A 22,185-nucleotide genomic window follows, 5' to 3' on the forward strand; every position below is an offset into this window, starting at 1 on the left:
GAAGTTGTGAATCATTGAAGCTCAGGTTCAGACTTGACTTAAAATTAAGTCATCATTCCATAGAACGGAAACACCTAAGTCAGGCGAATCAGAACGTCCTCTTTTAACAGCTCATTGTTCTCCATACAGATTTTCACTGCACTACCACCCTTCACGCTGGGAATCTTCGAGAGGTCTTGCACCCAGGAAAGCATGCTCAGGTTCCCACAGCTCTACAAAATCACCCAGAATGCAGAAGGCTTCAACACAAAGGTACACAGTGTTATTGCAGAATTGTCACTTCAAAAGGGCATAAGCACTGCTGTATGTCTTCCAGCTCTAGTTATCTGCCTGTGAGAGAGCTAATGCATTAGAGAGAACATTCGAGAAGAGGTGAGACGCCCACCCTCTCCCAGTATAGCAGGCCTGTGAATTCAAGATGCCAGCTGGAAAGGAAGCTTCTGTGTTGCACGTTTAGTTCCTGTTTATTGACTCCTTTCCCCTTGTCCCTATGTGGCCAGCAGCACCCATGGCCCTGGGGCCTTTTGGATCAGCTGTCAGAGACTCCCCTTACCCTTCATAAAGCCCTGCATTGAGGAGGGCTGGGAGCTTGCCTAACAGAGCCTTCTTACCACCCTGGCTTGGTTTTTCCTTTAAAAGAAAATGTTTCTTTAGCTAGCAAGAAAAATTGGCCAGATGTCAACACAGAAATCGAGTCAGTCGTAGTATCTTTTTTTTTTTTTCAATCAGACTGGAAAATCAAACGAGAAAGCCTCTAGACCTAAAAGGTGTCAGCAACCCTGCAAAGGGCCAAGTAGAAGCTGGGTTGGGTGTTGCCAGGATTCCACAGTCAAGACGGGCAAAGGGGACCTCATGGGGCCTGCCAGTCACAGCCAAATGGCAGAGAGGTCGAGGGCCCCAGCCAGAAGGGAAGACACATGCCAGGCTCGGTGCAGGACGCCTGTGTTGCCATGCTTCTGTCTTCGGGTTTTGTGCAGGAGGGGATTAGGATGTTTAACGAGAGGTTCACTGAAACCTTTTAACAGAGGTCAGTGAAATTACTGGGCACCAGTGGTATGCGTGATCTGCTTGGGTAGCCGCCGGGGCCTGGGTAAGGATGCCAAGGGGAGTCCTCCAGAAGAGAACCACCTCTGAAGCCTTCGTTTTGAGCCGGTGTTATTGATAATCTCCCTTCAGAGCTGTCTTCTTTTGAAGAAAGCATAATAGGCACTCCCAAGCCTGGGAAAAAACCAAAATGGATCCTATTGGTTTTACTGCCTTCCATACACAGGAAGACTTGGATGAATAACTGTTTTCAGTCCCTGTTTACTATGATTTTGTCAATGGGAAGCATGGCCTGTTGGCTCTGCATTTAAAATATTCTATTTTAAAGAGCTTGAATTCAAAAGCCCTGTAAGATAGGAAGTAAGTAGGGAATGGACCCACTTAAAAGGTAGTAGATCTGAGAATTCTCTTGAGACTTATTTGCAGACGCCTTAGAGACTTTTTTTTTTTTTTTTTTTTGAGGGGGTGGGTAAAGAGGTCAGGGAGAAGGGGAAAAAAATGAACACTTAAAAATGGGAAAATCCCATTGTCTTATTTTTTTCATTTTTCTGCTTCCCCACCGCTATTTAGGATCAAACTATACGACAATCCCCAGAACAATCTAGATTTTTTAAATAAATTCAAGCTGGCTTTAATATAGTAGTTCTATCAGCTCAGTAGTAAAAAGATGATTGAAGTGCATTTATGAAACCTTAATTTAGAAGAAACTAAATGTTGTGTTCTTCTGTTTGACCTTTCAAGTGTTAAAGAGAATTTTTAAATGTGCATGACATTAACCAAACTCCTGGAAATTAACAAGTTGCTCGGGAGGGATTTTAAAAAACAAAACAAAAGAATGGGAGCACCATGTAGGAATCTACATTTAAAGTGTTTTTAATGCTTTCAGGAAGTCCACAGTTTCTGTCTCTTGTTAACAATTTTGACCTAACACCTTTCTCTTTCTAGATGATTGTAAAAGTCTGTTGTCTTTTTTAGGATTCTTAAAAAAAAAAAAAAAAAAAGGGCTTATAAATCGTTTTTTGGATGTGGACAGATTGTATATTGGTCCACGTATATGGGCATATATATTTAGGTCTTTGTAGCAAGGTAATATTATCTGGAGATAGTGCAGTCATTTGTATGTAAAAATGAGGAAACGAGTATTTTTTTAACTTCAAGAATACTATGCTACTTCTGGAGTGACGCAGCCCACTGCCAGTATCCTTCACAATGAGGCGTTTGTTGAGTTGCACAGAGGTCAAGAGTTGTGGGCAGCTCCTGACTCCCTTGGTTTGTTTTCCCTTAGGTTTTCTGGGGTCACTGCATCAACGCCTTGGTCCACTCCCTCATCCTCTTCTGGTTTCCCATGAAAGCGCTGGAGCATGGTAACGGCTTCATGATTTCAACTGTCAGCAAGTAGCTCTGCGGTCCCTCTGGTGCCAGTTGTTCACAAATTTTTTTTTCCCAGTTCTGCAGCCCGAGAGATCACAAGAACACATTTCAGAAGAAAAACATACCTAAAATCTAATGAGAGCTCGGGCTCAGGTTTATAGCTTGTAGGTTTCATCCATTCTGGCTCCGAGAGCCCATTTTCTTTCCAGTTGCCTGGAGAGTTTAAATGCTAGGAATTCTAAACTTTATTTTTTAATAACTGAGTGGAGGATCTTGAAGCAAAACACTGTGCTAGAGTGAAACATTGATGCCTCTCGTCCCCAAGTTTGACATATTCTGTTAATTGCTTGGGCTTTCGTTTTCGAACCTCACATACCTGTATGCAGAGTCACTCAAATCTTGTGAGGGTCTAACCTTACACCTCATTTCTTGAAAGAGTCCCCTCTCCTTGATATACACTTTTCAAGCAGACTTTTAAAGTTTGAGGCCCGATTCTCTTGGCTGGTTTTAGTCTTTCCTCCAGCTGGAAGAGGACGTGTGAGAAACGTGGCTGCCTGTATTTGTTCACACTCCTTAATACATCCAAGAGGTTCCCTCCTAAAGAGACACATCTTTTAGTCTCAGAAAAGGAAAAATGGATCATGAGAATGCTACTCTTTCATCCCTCTCAAATAGTAATAATCCCCCTGGGAAAAATTACTCCAAAATGTTGACTAGACAAGGCCTTTTATTGTTCAGAGAACCAAAGAATATAAAGCTTCCAAGCCTCTTTGTTTCTATGTCAATCTGTTTTGTGCTTCAAACAAAAATGATTCATCCTCGCTGATATTCTTTAACCTATTAAATACAGACAGTTAGAAAAAATGCATGCCCTGCCAATTTATTACAGCCTATGACCCGTTCTTTGAGTTTCTTCTGACCCTCTTTTCCCTCAAGGGTCCCTAAGTATCTAGATCAGGAAATAAAAACGTTTTACTTCTAGCCCTCCAACACATGGGGCATTCTAGCAAAATCATGTTCTTTGAACTCTAAAGCTCACCTGTGGTTCAGCTTTACTCAGTGTGGATTTCTGTGTATTTCGAGTGAGCAGGGGCTACAAACAGAAGAGTGGTGAATGTGGTTTGCTTTAGAAGCTCTGCCGGTTTGGTGATAGAAACTGCCATCTCCGTAGCAGGATGGAGTGGGGCTGGGAAGCAATTTGTCTGATGAGCGTAAGAACTATCTGGACAGCCGTCCTGTTATCCCTGAGCCCATACTTAGGAAGACACAGGGACTAGTATGGACTGGACCACAAGTACCATCTCCAGGCCCCTTACCCTTCTCATCTAGACATTGCACTCTGGTCCTAACTCCAGAGTGCTTGCCTTTGGACCCTCAGAAAATTTATAAGATGGTCAGTCAGTTGTCTGCTTCAAAAAGCTCTAATGTGGCCCATTCTGCAGTAGAAGTGATGGTTTTCCAGTCCCGGAGATAGGATTATGTGTGTTGAGATTGCGGCTTGCTATTTATGGTGGAATTGGGATAGTCTAGCTAGATGCCACTATATAAATCTGTTCATTCCCCTGAAATAGCCTGTGTTTCAAAACAGATAGACTCCCCAAAGTTACTAATTTACCTGAGAGACAGCACCAAGTGAATTTCAAGTCCATTTCTGCCACCCTTATCGGCTTCCCTCAAATCTGGTGATTTACCTAGTAGGCAGCCCATAGGTTGTTTTTCCAGGTTGTATTATCATCATATCATCATCAATGTCATTATTCTATTGTATGTATTTAGCCTTTGGCGTAGAAGCTTTCTGTTAATTTTGTTGTGAATGTTAACCTATTGAGTGCAACTGTATGAGATGAGATAAATTGCAAATATTAATTATATTTGGCAGAGAATTATAGAAGGCCATTGGTGTTCTTGTTCATGAGTTGACTTGTTCTAACAAATGAATATTTTAGAATTAATTTCTAAATTCTCACTAATGCATAGCAAAGCTGATTGCATCATTGCTCATTAACCTTATTTGTGTAATATTTATGTCTAAGGCTTTAGGGTGGATTCTAAGGGTGCTAGGTGAATGGATCAATGTAGCCTTACTGTCAAAGGGTTTGTAGTCTGGTAGGGAAACTAGATCCACGCATGGAAACTAATAGTACAAAGTAGAAAATAATTCCAAGTAAAATACAGATGATATGCTATGGGTTTTCAGAGGGCTGAGAGAAAATGCCTTTCTTTTGGGATTATTAATGACTTATTAGAAGAGGTAACATCCAGGCTCAGCCTGGAAGTCCAGGTAGGATCGAGAGGTGTAGGAATGGATGGAAGAGCCGGACAATGTAGGGAATTTCAGGGCAGACGTGGGAAGCTGTGAGAAGTCTGTCCTTTCACGGGTGAAGGTCAGGAAAAGATTTGAGAAGGTGGATGGAAACTAGACAGCACAGGGTTTTGAATGTGAGGTTGAGAAGTCAGGATTTAAGATGTTAGGTGAAGAGTCAGCCTAGATTTTAGATCAAGGAGAGTATCGTGATCAGAGCCCTTTGGGGAATGAATGTATCAAGTCCATAAAAGCGGAAGGTAGAAGGAGAACTAGAGGCAAGAACACTTGTGTGTACAGGTGTTACAGGGAGTGTGTAAGGAGATTAACACCCGGGAAATGGGAAAGTGCTTACACGCTTCCAGGGAGTATGTTTTGAGAATCTGTTGATTCAGCAGAATCATGGCAAATCAGTGATCCTGAGAGTGCCAGACCCTGAGAGTGCACACGTAGAAATTCTGCCTTTCCTGCCCCCGGCCGCTTTCGGAAGGTCAGAGCTGATGACCTGGAGATGCGTACGTTGCTGCTTCCTGGCCAGTGTGCTGTGGGCTACGGGGACACAACCTAGTCCAGAGGCTCTTCTGAGGAAGAGACATTTATATTCTTGAAAGGCAAGGAGGGGCTGATCAAGTGGGGCAGGGCAGGTGTGGGGAAAGGTGAGGAGAGAGAGCACTCTGGGCCAACCAGGCAGGCATGCAAGAACCTGAAGAGGCCATGGGCAGTATTTCCCAATGCAGGGCCGGGGAAACCCAGATTCTAACTTCGTTGGGCGCCCTTATGAGCATTTCAGGATGCCGGCAGCAAATGTCAGTAACCTTCCCTCTTTCTTTCCCTATCCTTGTGCAACTCTAATAGATCAGAACACGTCTTGACATATTCCCAATGTCCCCTCTGGGGCCAGCAGTGGCACCCCCTAGTCAAGACAACTACATCAGAGAGGTCGGGGGGAATGGCTGGGAAGGAAGGCCGGAGGTTAGGGTTAGGTGAGGGTCAGATTAGGAAAACCTGGGTACAGACTTTTCCCAATGAGAGGCAGGAGGTAGGAAGACTTGCTGTGTAGAAAAACACATGATGTTTGGCAAGAGCATGGATTTTGGGGGTTGGGGGAAAAAGAAAGTCAGTGGTGGAAATCAAGAAAGATTGCAAGTTTGAGAAGATAGGGATATGGCAGCTGATGGGATTGTTTATATGTGCTGATTTACTGTCTTAACTCTGAGCTCTTGTTACACTTTGAATCACCATTTATAATGGTGTAGCACCCCACCCCCAAGGAAATACAGGAACATGGCACTGATTTGAGAGGAACTGAGACACGTTCAAGGCTTGGGGGACCCTGAGCTAACAGAGGAGTGCCTCTGTCCACCCCCAAGTCCCACCTGAAGCTGTCCCCCAGACTCCGTCTCACAACCAGGACCCTAAAGGAGTTTTGCTTGATGGGCTAAGGTCCCCAGAGCCCTTCATTTCATTGTTCCACACTTTGTGGATTATGTCACAAAGATGGTGGATTTTACTAGGAGCTTCTCTCTCCACTATAAATAGAGCGGCTTAGAGGCTTACATACCAGGGTTGTTCACTTTGGGCACATAATTGTTGGGAAGAAATACTTTCGAGAAGGTGTGAGCCCGTAGTTCATTCCTTAGAAAGGTTCCAAGAATTTTGCTTTGCTTATTTTTGCGTGGTTTTGGATAGACCTTTCAAAGCACTCCTTTGCTGATGGAATTTGTGATGATTCATTTCAAGTTTCAAAATAAATTTTTCCACTCAAGCAATTCAGCAAATCAGATTTCTTCCAACCATCACAATCTTACGCTCAGTCCCGTGGCCTGTCTGCAGCTCCCATACTTTGATCTGAAAGCGAGTCTAGGTTAAAACCGGAGATGTCACCTTTGTGGGGCCCGAAATTCATCAAGACCCTTGGTGTCAGCCCACACTCAGGTTTTCCATTGGTGGAGTCCAGTCTGCATATTTGAGTGTTCCTCCTTGAAGTGGAATGTGGTTATTGGCAAAAGAAAGTAATATCAGTTTGGACTTAAAAAAAAGGAAATTTTCAGATTTTTCTTGATGAAATTTAAGGGGGCGCTGAGGAGAAAGAGAATATACTTAGCAGCAGAGAAAAATTCCTCAAAACCTTTGTTTCTCAATTCCTCACAGCCCACACCCTGGAAATCATTCCCACCCCTTTTCAGAAAGAAAATTACCATATGGATACGTATTTTATTGGCACTAATTAAGCAGCAAGGTCTTTTGAGAATTTCGAGAAAAGGCAGTTTTATACTTTTTAATGACTTTGCTGCTAGACAACTAGTTTTATAAACTGTGCACGTGGATAAGATGAAACATAGCCTGCTTGTCTCTGCTTATGTCATTATTGGGTCATTTGAGCTTGAACTATTTCTGATCTGTACGTGGTACTGCAAATCATGCCATTTTATGTCACGTAAATCCCAATGACTAGCCTTCCCTCACATTCAGCGATGTTAGGGCAAGACTGCCATTCTCTGAGGACTGCCACTTCTTAAACTCAGTTATTTATTAGGAAGGAAAAGCTAAATGAGTCTGTTCTTTGTGCCAGGCCTACCCTGGCTCCCAGGCATCCCATGGGGAACCAGTATGGCGTTAGTGAATACTGTCCTTGATGGCCGTAGCTCTGGGCCTGCTGGGACAAGGTGCTATGGTAGCCACAGAGTTTCCCAACCAAATGCTGTATTTTCAAGGAAGGTAGGGAGACAGGAAGCCAACACTTTGTTCCCCTTTACAAGCCACCACCCTACTCTGTCAGATTCGAAAAGATCTGAAATCGATGGAAACATCTGGGGAGGAACATTAAATGCCAAATGGGACAGAAAGGGGAGTAATTCACTCCACCTGGCCTCCGCCCTCTGGAACCCCTGCTGAGAGGACAGAGTCCTGGAGGATCTTCCCAAGACCCCCAAGCACAAAGGTGAAGTGAAAGGGGCTTGTCTGCTAAAAACTAGAAAGATGGAATAATTTGGAAGTTTTTTTGATTCTCATACAAATGAAACTATAGTTTATAAATCTAAAATACCTCATTACTAACCCCATTGTGATGTACTTAAATAAAACCCAAGTTTCCAAATTCAGAACTTTTTTTTGTTGTTGTTTTATTTGGGCTTGTTATAAACACAATGACCTGTTGAAGGAAAGATCGGACCTTGTGTTCTGCTTCACAAATCCGTGGCACCAGTGTTTGGAAACCCAGAATTGGGCTGGAGTCCCGCTGTTAAGTATCTTTTAGGTTTCAAGGTCTCTTTTAATAAGCCCCGTGTTACATGTATTTGACACAGTCGGGGTTTGGTGTCATGCTGTAGGAAGCGTGAGCCAGAGTTCCCCAATTTCGCTAACCCTTATAACTTTATCAGAAAGTCGAATTGAGAAGTTGAACTGAAGTGCATTAGCCGGGGTGGGAATAAACTGTAAGGAACAACCCCCACATCTTGGGGGCGTGTCCCAATAAAAGCTGATTTTTTATTCATGTCACGTCAATTGGGAGACTGCATTGAGCATATTTTCTTACGTTCCAATATTTTTTTCCCACATTTTTGATGTTCACTGGGGCCTTGATCCTGGAGAGACTGCCCCTCCCAGGGCTCCTTCTCCTGGCTCTGACCGCCACTGATGGGAAGGCTGAGAGTGCACGCAGGGGTCATGCATGAAATGGAGCCCCCCTGTATTGAAATGGACCCCCCCCCCCCCGCTGCAAGAATGTCTCTGATACTCATGTCATCCAGTCCAGAGGCCACACCCCCAGCCATCTCTTCTCTGAACTGTCATGCACCAATGAAGTATTCCCCCTGCCCTAAATCACCCCGGGGTCAGATGCCACACAATTAGGGATCACCCCTATAACACAGAGCCTGTTGAAATTATTTACACCATCCAATCCTAAGCTTACACCTCGTACCTACCCAGCTTTGTCCATTCCATCCCCTGAAAACCCCAGTAAAGACTCTGGACCATGTTCTCTCTTTTCCTCTTTTGCGTCCTTACTGACCCCGATGCTTTCCCTTGTGGCCCTGCTTGGCATCCCTGCCTCATATTTCTAGGGATCTGTAAGTATAAACTTCTTCCTTCGTGACAATCATTTCTCTGTCTACGTATCTTACCACACCTCATTAAAACAAATTCGGGGTCCATTTCAGTACAGTCAGGTTCCATTTCATGCGTGACCACTGCTTGCACTGTCAGCCTTGACATTAGTAGGGGACAGAGCCAGGAGAAGGAGTGGTTGCTCTTGACCATCTCTGGGAAGGGATCCATCCCTTCTGCGCATGTCTGATTGGCAAGGACTGGTCACAGGGGCCCACCTGGATACAAGGAGCTAAGGAACTTTACTTAGCTGTGCACCCAAGAACAGGAGACAAGTCTGTGGCCACACAGGTGGCTATTTGACATCGGCCATCAAGTTCACGTCTCATCATTGTTACCACCCGTTTTTTTTAAACTGCCTTTTTAAAATCCATTTTTAGTAAACAAGAGTGAAAAAAAAACCCCAGATTGAAATTTGAGTTTCGTATCCTTCACTTTATCCATCAGTAATGGCAATAGAGAGGAGAAAATCCAGCAAAAAGGCTTATATAACCAGGAACTTAACCCAGCACTGGTTATGAATGTAATTATAATCACTAACACTTGTATAAACTCAACCTCCTATAAACTCTCTCCAATATTTTATACCACTCTTTATAGAGAAAGGAAAAAATAAATTTTATCTTCGTGAATACGTAGCATTGGAAGCAAGAAGAATAGTTTCAGTTAGAGCCTGGGCAGTCCAGGTTTGAGCAGGGTGAGCTGTAAAAGTTTGTCTGTAAATGAGTTACTTGGAACTTGGAGCACCTCTTCACTCTGGATGTTAGTCTAATGGTACCTGGTTGGTGGAGTCCCTCCTTTGAGCATCTGTAGGCTTGAGAGGCCCAGCAAGCAAGGTGGGGAGGCAACACCCTGGGCGTATTTTGGAATAAGGGCTGCTCTCAGCCAGAGCTGCTGAGAGTTCTGAAGCCAAAGGGCGGGAATGGGAAAGCCGGAGAAACTTGGCATCCACTCTCCAGCCAGAATTCTTGGCAGGTGCCTGGGTGTCAAGGGAATGGTGCCCCTCCACCTCAGTTCTCCCTCCTGAGTCCTATGTGAGTGAGGTGCCTGTGATTTGTAATTCAGGTGTTCCATGGATTCTTACTTCATTAAAAATGCACATATAAATTCACCCCATCTGTTTTCTTGATTATTACATCCTGTCTTCCCTGACCATAGAGGACCGTGTTATAACTTTGTCTTCAGATTTTGCTTTTTTGTCCAAGCCATTTCTGGGTGCATTCTTGTGGTTTAGCTGGGTAGTGATGTCATGCTTTTAATGAGCATTTCATTGAAATGGCATCTTTATAAAATGTCACCAACCTAGCCCTTTGGAATATTCTGAAGTAAGTTCCCTGATCATTCCGTCTGCTTAGAAAATGAGGCGTACTTGCCTTACGAGTCGTGGGTTTTCCCACAAATATTTTCAGAGAGGTCTTTGCATGCAACCATTTGGGGCCGTCACTACTAATGTGAGGGTCTGTGTGGTTTTGTCCCAGTTGTTCACAACAGTCTGTTTCAGTGACTATTTCTAAACGACATTTGGCTAATCCTTCTTTATGTTGACCCCTGGATTCAAGCAGATTTTCCAAACAATAAAAATCTGCAAGAACAGTGGCACGCACTAGCTCTGGGTCAGTGGATCCTGAAGCCTCCAAGAGAATGAGCTGACTGCCAGGGACAGTGTCCCCAACTCTGTCACTTTGGTTAACACTTTTGATCACATGGAACTGTAGTAAAATCATTTTAAATGTGTCGTTATATCAGGGTAGATGGGGAATTTTTTCTGCTCTAGTAGGTTCTTCACTCTATGGAAATCTTTTTATGGACTTTTGGAAGAGGCAATGCCCTCCTCTCTCATTACATCTCTCATCTGGGTGAATTTGATCCTCGATTTGCAAAAGGCTGACTGGTCCCAGTTGGGTTAAATGCCAGCTGTTCTGGTGCAATAGGCAGCTTAATCCTTCTTACCTCTGTCCTCCTTGCTCAGTTAAGCCTTTGTGTGCTAATGACGGGTTTCTGTTAGGAATTGCTGAGCGTCCTGCTGGTTAAGATAGGAAAACAAAGATTTGGTGAGATCAAGCCTCTCCACATGCACTTTTGATGGATTTCTCTTCTGAGGGAGCTCTTGAGAGCCTGGCAAGGTTTGGCCCCTGCCCTCACACCACCAGCGTCCCACCCTACCTTGCACAGAGCTCACCCCGCAGCCCAGCCGGGGGCAGCCGGGGGGGGGGGGGGGTTCACCTCCACGCCTCTGTGCAGGCTGATTGCCTTTTTGCCTGCATTGCCCTTTCCCTTCTCACCACCTCTCCTTCCTCCCAAGTAGCCATCTCTGCCTCCCCTTGCTGCTTTGTGTGAAGTCATGTTCTCACTCTATTTTTCACAGATGTTGGTTTGATAATGTTCTGAAGGCTGGCTTGGGGAACTCAACCACTCACCTGAGTTTGGGGGTTGCTTTTTCCCTTTCAAAAAAAAAAAAATCACTTGCAATTTTAAATATCTGACTAAAATAATAACAGCTAAACTACTAAACTAAAAGAAGATGTTTTCCTGAGTGGAGCGTGGGAATCATAACAGTGCTATTAAATTGAAGCAATGTGGGAAGAAAGAGTGTGTCCACAGCGTGCTTCAGGAATACGCTGGACAGTCTAAATGGGCTTTTCCACGCTTGAATTATCAGCAAGCTGTAGCATATTGCTGCATTCGGTCACAAATGATTTCTGAGGACTTCTGATCTTTCCGTCAGTAGTATGTTATTGGCAGGATCTAACAAAGATGATGCCCACAGGTATTTGTTTCTAAAACAGTTGAAATATAACCCGTAAGAGAACAATCCATTCCATGGGAATTTCCCCAACAGGGTGTGCAGAGTGATAACTTGTGACTTGTCTAAAGGATGCTATCTTTTCAAGACTTTTGGCTGGTCCCAGAATCTCAGCTTGGTTTAGGAGTTTCTCCTTCAAGGAATAAATTTTTTCCAGATGGTAGGAGTTTGGAGTGGGGCAGGAGAAAACTGCCCTCTGCCCTTTCCTCAGCAGAAAACTGAAATACAGTGCTGAGTTACCTTTCCAAAATGATGAACAGAAATAAAAGGTTTATCCTGGCTTCTCCAATAGTTATTTTAAGCATATACAGGTTACCTCAAGTGTAAACATTGTATTTAATGCCAGTGAGCGTTATACTCTCTTGACAAAGGTAGAAATTAGTGCATTATAAAACTCTAGAAGCTACATTTGGAGAATGTCTTTTAGTCTTCCCTATTTTCTCTTTACGCCAAGTTGCCCACAGAGCATTCAGTAGTCCTAAGGGTCTTCATGGAGGTCCTGTCCTCATAAGCAAGCTCTCAGTCCCACAGGTAATCCCAGAGTTTGCCCCCTTCTAAGTAAGAGCCATCTGGCATTGTGACTTGCATCACTTTGTACTAAAGGCTCCCGCTGTTTCTTCCTGTAGATGGTGGGACACCTGGGGCGGGGGGTGGTCACTGCATTCTCTCCTAGTCTGACTAGAGAGAAGAGGGCCCCTTTGTACATTAGATGCTCTCACCTCAGTATATTCTGCACATTTCCATATACTGTCTTTTGTCTTCCCTCTAATACTGCCGTTCTCAGGCCAGGTGATTTGGCCCCCAGGAGACATGTGGCAATGCCCTTTGTACATTAGATGCTCTCACCTCAGTATATTCTGCACATTTCCATATACTGTCTTTTGTCTTCCCTCTAATACTGCCGTTCTCAGGCCAGGTGATTTGGCCCCCAGGAGACATGTGGCAATGCCTGGAAATTTTTCCTTGTCACAGCTATGGCGTGGGGACTCCTGGCATCCCCCAGGGGAACGGGGCGGGCGGGGGGGGGGGGGGGGCGCGGGGAGTCCTGCCAAACATCTAAGAATGCACAGGACCATCCTGCATAACAAAGACTAATCTGGAAAAACGTCAGCAGTGCCAAGGTGGAGAAACTCAGGGCTGCTGCTGTGCCCTGTGTTTAGTTCCGGGGTGGCCCAGAGGCTCTGTCACAGGAAGCTAATGACCTGTCAGCCTTAATTCTTTCCTGCAAGTGCTTTCCCATTAGGTGTTGGTATTTCAAAGGAGTACTTTTTAATATATATATTTTTTCCTTTTGGAGTTTGCTTTTGTTCTTTGGGATCCATCTTTTCTAGCTCAGTAATGAAAACAAACCCTATTTACAGTTTGTTGTGAAGTGGATGACCTTTTTCATGTCATTTGACTTCTCTTTGCCGCCCTGGTTTTCTCATCTGAAATATGCAGGTAATACTAGTTCACATAGTTCATATAGTTGTTAGAATAGCAAAGGGGTTTTACATATATTGTTATCATGTACTAACATTAATAATGGTAATACATTAGTATTATTAGGAGGTATACAAATATAGGTAAAGGGCTCACAGAGTGAGTCATAGAATCATATGCTCCCTCTTTTCGATGTAGAATTTCTTACATGTAACAGTTTTCTGTTTATGTCCATAAAACCTGAAACACATTCTAAGCCTTTCATATTAGACCAATGCTTTGTGTAGTTCATTTCTTTTAGTCCATGCATCAGCCAACATTTGAAATAGTCGTACTAAAAGGAAATTCAGAAAGTTGTCAAACCATGATTGTGAACTTCGATTTTCAGTTTAGTCTCATACCCCCTCTAACTCTTACATCGGGGTCAGTGCTGACTCTGGACTCCATCAGGGCTTTGTGTAGGTAGAACTTCAGGGCACTCAGGTCATTGTTCTCCATTCAGGAAGATGGACTGAGACTAGGAAAACCCCCCTGAGCTAAACTGAACAGGAAGAAGATCTGAAACTCCATTTTCTACCATTACACGCCTGAGGCCGATGTAGAAGTGAAAATCGCAGACCTTATCAATAAAATTTTCTATCTTAGAGGAACCTTGGTGATAATTCAGTCATCATCATCTGTATCTAGTATAAAATCTCCATTTTAGAGGTGTGGAAACAGAACCGAACATTTTAAGGAACTGAATAACGGTAGAGTGGGGACAAGAGAGCCGGGCTGGAATATGGGCTTCTAACACTCATTGCTGGGCCTTTTTTCCCCACTGTCTCCTTCTCACCACGCATTTGCCTCCATAGGCTTTCGTTTCTCTCTTAATAGCATCATGTTCTCTGTCACCTGTTCTTCATACTGTGAATCTGAAATACTGGCCACTCAGTACCAAGTTTTAATGTGTCACTCTTTTAATCAGTATTCCTGTATGAATATGACCAGAATCAGGTGAATGATATCAATGTTCACCTAGGTACCCAGGCAAAAACCTTAAATCACCCTTGATTCCTCACATTCTTTTCCACCCCCCATTTAAATCCTAAAGCCTGTCCTCTCTACCTTCAAAATCTATGTGCCAATTCTTATCACTTCTTTCCTCTTCCAGCATAGTGGCTCTGGCTTGCAGTGTCCAATAGAATTTTCTGTGACGATGGAGGTGTTCTGTATCCATGCTGTCCCATTCAGTAGTCACTAGCTATCTGTGGCCATTGAGGGTTTGAAATATGATTAAGTGTGACTGAGGAACTGAATTTTTTTTATATCAGCTTTATCAATACATATCCTACGCTCCACTCATTGAAAGGGTACAATTCTGTGGTTTTTAATATATCATGTGATTGTGCAGCTGACACCTTAATATTTGAGCATTTTCTTTGCCCCCCAAAAGAAACCCCATAACTATGAGCAGTTACTTCCCATTCTGCCCTCTCTCCCCCCAAAAACTCCCACCTCCTGACAATCACTAGTCTACTTTCTGTCTCTGTAGATTTGCCTCTTCTGAACAGTTCAAGAAGTAGAATCCTACAAAGATGGCCTTTTGTGATGGCTTTTTTCACTTAGCACAAGATTTTCAAGGTTCACCCATGTTATAGCATGTTTCAGTGTTTCATTCCTCTTTATTGCTCAAGAATGGAAGGATAGGTGTTTTGAACTTTTCCCTTCCTTTCCTTTTAATGAAATTCTGCCTAACTTTCAAGTATCTCCCCTAAATTTCCAGACCATTCCTTTGTAAGTCGGTGGCCATCTCTCTCTGTTCTCACTGGATAACACTTTACGTTCCCCAGCAGCAGTCCCTTAGTTTAGGTGTATAGCTAATACAGCCCATAATATCACTTTGCAGTTGATCTTTCCTTGTATATGCAAATATTCCTATCTGGAATCAGGAGAAAGGCCATGCCCTGGAGCTCGATCTATGGCCCCCCAATGATCAGATTCTGCTTATGATGCTACCTGAAGATTTTGGTGTCTTAGAAAACTAAGCAGATCTTGACACTTCAGTAAGAGATTCCTCAACAGGCACATGGGTCAGTGAGCCCGCCCAAATATATGTGTATGGCAGCTACTGGGTTGGAAATTTGAACACAAAAATCCCTGTAATACTTGGCCTCTCAGGCACAGACCTGAATATGAGTATAAAAGGGAATAAAAGGAGATTAGCAGTGCCATCCAAAGAAACCATTCCTGATGTTGAAAAAGGCTTTGACCCCTCAGGATAGTAACCAGACTTTCACAGCAGGCTAGCTGATAGAAGTTAGACAATTCCGTTATAGAGTTCAGCCTTAGTAATTGTTTTATACATTGTAATAATCATTATAAACGAAAAAGTGGAAAAGTTAAGAAATTAAAGCTTCAAATTCCTAGTTGTATTTTCTAGATGTCTCTCACTGGATTGTTTGCATTCCCCCAATTTATAGACTTCAGAACTTCATGCAATTGCCTATGAGAACATGAGTAGTGAATATCCCCCCCAAATTCTCTGAGTTCAATAATTATGAATTGATTTGTATTCATGTCGTTATCTTCCTTTATTGGCTCATAGTTCCAATTAGCAAAAATTAAAAATAAATCCTAAAGGAACACTCAGAAAGAGTCAAATGCTGCTATAAAAAAAGACAGATTATTGTAGTCTAACTTTTCCCTTTGTTTAACCCAACAAGGGAAGATTTTAATCCTTATAAAAATATAAATTTCAATACAGATCAAGTGTTTGGTTCATTTTGTTAGAAACCTGATTTTGTTTGTTTGCTTCACTTGGAGAAAATACAAGATGAAAACAATTCACAGTTAGAAAGAGGAGGTATTAGAATCACAGATGATGCAGTTTTTGAAAAGCCCTTACATTTTAATAAATGTGTCTAAAGTTCTATTTTTATATTCTGAACAAAACAGATTACAGTGCTCTTCCCCAGAAGTTAGTAATAACTTCTTTGTTTTTCAGATACTGCGTTGGCCAGTGGCCAGGCCACAGACTATTTATTTGTTGGAAATATTGTTTACACGGTAAGTTTCTCTCTGTTTACCGAACTGTTCTTAAGTGGCATATGTCGGGCACTGCCTCTGGAAACCCTTTATATAAGGCCTTCCTTCATATGATTTGTTTTAAATCTTTCAGCTCAATAGTATACATTTCTTAAAGCTCAAAATAGTTGTGAAACGCTTACCTCATTTTCTAGCAGAGATTTTGCAGAGTCAAGATTTCTAGACAGGTGATGACCAGGTCACCTCAAGGCAGTTTCACATCTAGCTGTGAAAAAAAAGCAGCACCATAGAAGGTGATTTTCCCCAAATCTTTCCAAGCTAAGAAAAGCACAAAAGTGACTCCCACTGCCTCTGGAGTGGAGACTTGGGGTTTCTCCTGGAAAGTAATAATAAGTCACCAAGGATAATACGTTTTCCCCAATTCCTGTTTGTTTTCACAGTATGTTGTTGTCACTGTGTGTCTGAAAGCTGGTTTGGAGACCACAGCGTGGACTAAAGTAAGTTTTTTCTGGAACTGTTTCTCTATCCACTACAGATAATTTGATGTCATGGATCTTGTTTTAAGCCTTGGGAAACCAATCAGCAGGATCGAGCTATCTCATTTAAATTTTGCATGTAAAAATTTTCATTTGATCTTTATCAGGGCAAATTTGCCATCCAGAGTTTTCTGATGATTCATTTGCTTGGCATTTACTAACAGCTCTAAGCTCTTAACAGTCCTTTCATTTCAAATGTATATGCATGTTGTAAAAAAAAAAAAAAAATAACACAGAAAATACAGAAGGACATAAAAGAGAATTTTTGATTTCCTTAAGTTTATGAACAAGGGGCAGTTACTGTTATGACTCTTCTGGATAACATTACAGATGTTTCACATGTATATTTTTAATAAGATAATGCTTTATGGAGCATATAGCTTTGTAATCCTTTTTTCAGTTACAAATAGATCGTGGACATTTTCCACACCTTAAAGTATACTTCCACAAAATCTTTGTTCATAATTAAAGAGTTTTAAGTTTGATCAATATCCCATCATTTAATCATTCCCCAATTTTAGACATTTTGGTGACATGTCACATTTCAGGATCATAACCCATGTTTCATGTTTGTCGATCACTGCTTTATAAATAGACTCCTAATTCTGTGCTGGGAAAATGAGGGAGGAGATTGGAGGTGCTTGTGGAAGTAGGGAATCCATCAAGTGACAATGGTAATTAATCCAGACAAGAGGTGATGGTGGCTTGGCCTGGGCTCTTACAAGGGGGCGTAGTGAGAAATGGTCAGATTCTGGAAATATTTTTGAAAAGCTAACAGACCTTGATGGTGGATTATGTCGTGGAGTGTGGAAGAAAAGAAGTCAAGGGTCATCATATTCAGAGGCAAAGGAGAAAAAGTTAACAACTCAGCAGATGCTTAAAAGACGGTTAAGATGTAATATCCAGCCCAGATTTGTAAAAAGTTCTTTGGAAAATGAAAAGAAGAATCAAAGTCTCAAAACAATAAGTAAGAACATCTTGTTCTTTTTGTCCATACGGTGCTCTCTTTCTGGATTAAGGTGAACTGGCCAATGTAGCTCCAACTTGGAGCAAGCATTGGTGAGGACCAGCGAGGGGCTGACTAAAACTGTGCAAGGGGTCTAGGAGAAGGTCTGCTGAGGCAGCAAAAGCACCTTGATCCTCAGGGTAGTTTGGGGCCTCCTGATCCTTGAATTCATTGTGTGACATTCTGAGACAAGAGAATTACAAGATGGCACTTTCCAGTGACTAGTCAAAAATGTTTCCATGAAGAAAGCTGGCCTGGACACAGGGTTTCTGTTGCAGGTAGGATGCGGGTGGCTCACCTGTGCCAGCAGAGAAGCCCTGCCTGAGCCTCTGTTTCCTTTTGCAGTTCAGTCATCTGGCTGTCTGGGGAAGCATGCTGATCTGGCTGGTGTTTTTTGGCGTCTACTCAACCATCTGGCCCACCATTCCCATTGCTCCAGATATGAAAGGACAGGTCAGTGCTCCTAACTGTGAGTGGGCTTTCCCTGTCTCATGACACTGATGCCTTCTGGGCATGGGCTCTCTGTGTCTCATGACACCAGTGAACTTCGGAAGAGGTTGGTGCAGCCTGCTTCCATCAAGATTCATCAGGAGAGGAAAAAAAAAAAACCAAATTAGAGAATTGGAAAGAGGTTGCCTTATCCACAGAAATGGCATCGGAAATTTTAATATTGGAGATTGTCAACTGACATCTGCTGGCCTACCCAGCATGTTCACGTTTCCATAATGAATCATGTGTTAATTACATACAGTCCTGATGTGTCCAGGTAGTTCATGGCCCTAAACTGGAGATGTTCTGAGTCATTTGCCATCCAGTGGTGATGCAGATAGTTAAGTGTATTGTTATGCTCTGATTATTAGTCACCTGTGAAAGATAAATCTAACAACTCCATTAGCCAGATCATTGATTAACCAGAATATCTCATTGTTCATCTCTTGAACTAGAGAGGCTGAGATTGAAGACCTCATTTGAATTTTTTTTAGCATTTTCTTTTCTTTTGTATTATCTTTATCCAGTGTTTGAGACTGAGCCTTCAATAGTGACAAGCTGGATCTTAGAACCCTATAGTATTAGGTCTGGAGAGGAATTTGACAATTCCAGGTTCCAAACTACCTCAGTTTACAGATGAAGCTGCACAGGCCCAGACACTCCACCCTCACCCCGTAGACCCCCATTTTCTGATCTGCCCATTTCTAACACTGTCCTAAGAGCCCAGCAGGTGGTTGCCCTAGGCTCTGTGCTTTGGAAGCCTCTGAGCTGGCCAGCCTTGGCTAGGTCTGTTCCTCTTCACAGGGTGAGATGCCCAGTGTACACAGAGCCAGAATCCTACTTCTAGTCCATTCCCTGGGTTTCTAAGATCTTGAGTTTCCTTCCTCAATAGCCACAAAAGCCCACTTCCCAGGCCTGCATGGTCCTCTCCCCATATCCAAGCCTTTGTGAATACCCTTAGCCCAAGGGGCAGCTAGTTGCAAAACACATGCATTGGGCCAGTTAGATGTTTGCCTCTCGATAGCCACCCGACTTGCATGAGGACGCTTATGCTGGGGGACAGATCCGAGGATGAGGAGAGGCCTATGGGTCAGGGACTTCCACTGGTGTTCCTGCCCCAGGAATGCATATTGTAGGGCCAGGCCTGTGCATGGCACATCTGGCTATGATCCTAGCCCCACTTCCTCTGCAGAAATAAGCCCCAACTCTGGGTCTGCCCAACTCTTAACTACATGAGCAGCAGCTGTGTCATGTGAGATAGCCCAGGGGTGGAATTGTTTGCCTTGTTCCCTTGGCTAATCAGTAGCCGTCAGACCCCAGGGTGTCCAGGACCTCCTCAAGTGCAGGTGCTGGCCAGGACAGACTTCTGCTGCAGAAGGGGGCACCCAGTCCCCTAATGCATCTACACAGTGAGGAATGAGGATAAACCCATAGCACACTTGGCAGTTCTTTCCCACACGCAAGTGGTTCATAACATAGAAATTACATTGCGTTGAATGAATCAGGAAGATTGTAAAGCATTTCAAGAAATCAGTTCTATTTTAAAGCCGTGTGATTCATCCCCCCCAAAAATAGACCAAGACAAGTATTCACAACAACGATGATCACTTGGCAAGGCAGTGGTGCCTAGAATATCTGCTTTTGGGTTCTCGTCCTTCTGGGAAAAGGCAGGTATGGCCTCGTGACTTTGGGGGAATTTTATGGTGCAGGACAGCCGCTGATTGCTGCAGATAGTTTCTTAGGTGAGAGGAGAATGTCAGCTGGCAGAATGGGATCAGTCCATGTGTGACTGGCCAACAAAATCAGTTTTCTTGGAAGCCCCTCCCAGTGCCCTCACTGAGAGATACCCAGGTGTGCGCCTCCTGTTCGCATCCGCAGCAGCAACCCTAGGTTAGAGGCGCCCGAGCTAGGGTGGCCTCTGACGCTCGTTCCAAGCCACAGCTACTTTCCAAGGGCAGAGAGGCCGCATCTGCTGGGCAGACACTACTAACGTGCCACGTGGTCACTCTCCAAGTTGAATGCTGGTCTGTGTGGTGTGAGGGCTTGGCCTAATAGTGAAATTTCTGTTGTTGCAGACCTTTCAAACACATTTAACAAGGTATTCCTACCCTCCCAAAGCAAAGAAATCATAACATCAAATCACATATCGTTTTGGTATAAATTTTTTATTTTTTATGTCATTCTCACTGTTTTGTTGGTTGGTGGGTTTGTATGAGGCAAATGATGTTACTTGGAAATCGAACACAGCTGGCTAAGGTGAGGTTCTCATTAGACGCCGCATAAGATGATTAAGGTAGTTTTCATGTCATGGGACTTCTGAGTGGTTATTCTGCTGTGTATGTGTGAAGGCCTGTTTATGATCACTAATCTTCCTCCAGGGGAGACCTCTTAGTGGGGACAGGGTGTCAGAAATAGTGTCCGAGCCATCCTAACACTCTCTCACCTGCTATTGCTGCCCAGCGGTTTGTTCATTCTTTGAACCCTTTTGAAGAAGCCCTTACGTGGAGAGTGACCAAAACTAGCTGGAGGTCTCCCAAAGACTTTCTGCTGCGTCCGAGGGAATGACAGGCTGTCATGAAGAAAGGTGGAAGCCGGGCTCAGGTACCAGCAGGAACAGGGCTCCTCGGGGCTACTATAGAAAATCAGCCCAAGCCATAGTCATCTCTTTGGTACTGGGTTGGCATTATGGACTCGGTGTTTGTGTCCTCACCTCAAAGTCTCGTGTTGAGGCCCTAACCCCCAGTGCGATGGTATTTGGAGGCAGGGCCTTTGGGAAGTAATTAGGTCATCGAGAGGATTAGTGCTCCTTATAAGAAGAGCCAGAGAGCTAGCTCACTTGTTTTCTGTCTTGTTGAAGATACAATGAAAAGTTAGTTAGACCCTGAAAGAGGGTCCTCACCATCGTGCCGGCACCCTGATCTCGGATGTCCAGCCTCCAGTACCGTGAGAAATAAATGTCTGGCTGATAAGCCACCCAGTCTATGGTATTTTGTTATAGCAGCCTGAGCTAAGACTGTTGGTGAATGCTTAGGAGTAAGGGGTACTCTGGGAAAAGACTTTTATTATTATTATTATTATTAGATGTTTCTAGTGACTTGTATAAACCATTTTTTTGTAGTTCACAGAGCAGTAGGATTTTGGCAAATGAACATGGTTCTTTTGAGCTTTAGAATGAAACTAGTGTTTAATGGCAAACAGCATTTCTCACTCGGGAGCCTGAGACAGATGCCCCACACAAAACATTCTGTCTGTTCATAACATCCTAAACTGTTGAAAAGGTACATTGTTCCTGCTGGGATTTCCTAATGGATTTGGTTAAATATTTCTTTCTTTGTCTTGTCCATTATATCTAGAGTTTTTCTCATGAGGGAGAAGGCAGGTTTTCCCTCGAGGGCAAGGGAGGAGAAGGCTCTAGATGAGAGTGATTTTCCACTGTCAAAGGGTCTTTATCTTCCCTCCAGCACCTCATGATATGATATGTAAAACCCAACCAGACAGTGAGCCCCAGAAAGTCCCAGGGGAAGTTTCTGAAATCGAAGAAGTCATCTGTGGACTCTGTCTCCTGAAAATATGCAACATTTGTGGGATTTTTAAGGGACACCTTGTTTTTCCATTTTTCTAGGTCCAAACTAGATCTAAAGCAAATTAAAAACTCAGGTTGTGTCTATCCTGGTTAATGCCAAAGTCCCCTACCAGGGAAAACATGTGCTGATGTTTTTCCATAAGGGACCATCTGCTTTTCTTTCTCCCAGTAGCATCATCGTGGGTTACAAGCATCTCCGTAATGGGTCCCCAAAGCCTGTGCTCAAGGTAGAAAATTTCAAACTTCATTTAGCTCAGAGCTGCCTGCTGAGGGAGAGCTTTTGATGAGAGATGAGGAAAACTTTATCTAAAACCGGATCAGGAAATGTACTGCTATTTTCTTCACATGTTTCTGAAGGCTGTTGACTTGGGAGTATCTGCAGGGATGCCATCTCACTTGACGTCTGTGTAAAAGGCCAAAGAGTCCTGCCCCAACTACCTCTGTCACCTTTGGTAAATCACTTAGCCTGTGTTAATTTCCTCATCGGCAAAGTCA

The 22,185-nt window shown here is 43.3% G+C and overlaps 1 protein-coding gene across 1 annotated transcript in view; it reads left to right on the forward strand.

Annotated features, from left to right (window-relative positions):
- The window catches only part of LOC123925147 (phospholipid-transporting ATPase IB-like), a 596,799-nt gene that overhangs the window by 433,907 nt on the left and 140,707 nt on the right, over positions 1–22,185 (forward strand). The window contains exons 29-33 of the mRNA XM_045978322.1: positions 130–252; positions 2,330–2,408; positions 16,036–16,097; positions 16,517–16,573; positions 17,964–18,071. Of these exons, the coding sequence (XP_045834278.1) occupies positions 130–252; positions 2,330–2,408; positions 16,036–16,097; positions 16,517–16,573; positions 17,964–18,071 (429 nt within the window). The remainder of the gene's footprint in view (positions 1–129; positions 253–2,329; positions 2,409–16,035; positions 16,098–16,516; positions 16,574–17,963; positions 18,072–22,185) is intronic.

The sequence above is a fragment of the Meles meles genome, chromosome 14 (assembly GCF_922984935.1).
Source record: "Meles meles chromosome 14, mMelMel3.1 paternal haplotype, whole genome shotgun sequence".
NCBI classification, from domain to species: Eukaryota; Metazoa; Chordata; class Mammalia; order Carnivora; family Mustelidae; genus Meles; species Meles meles.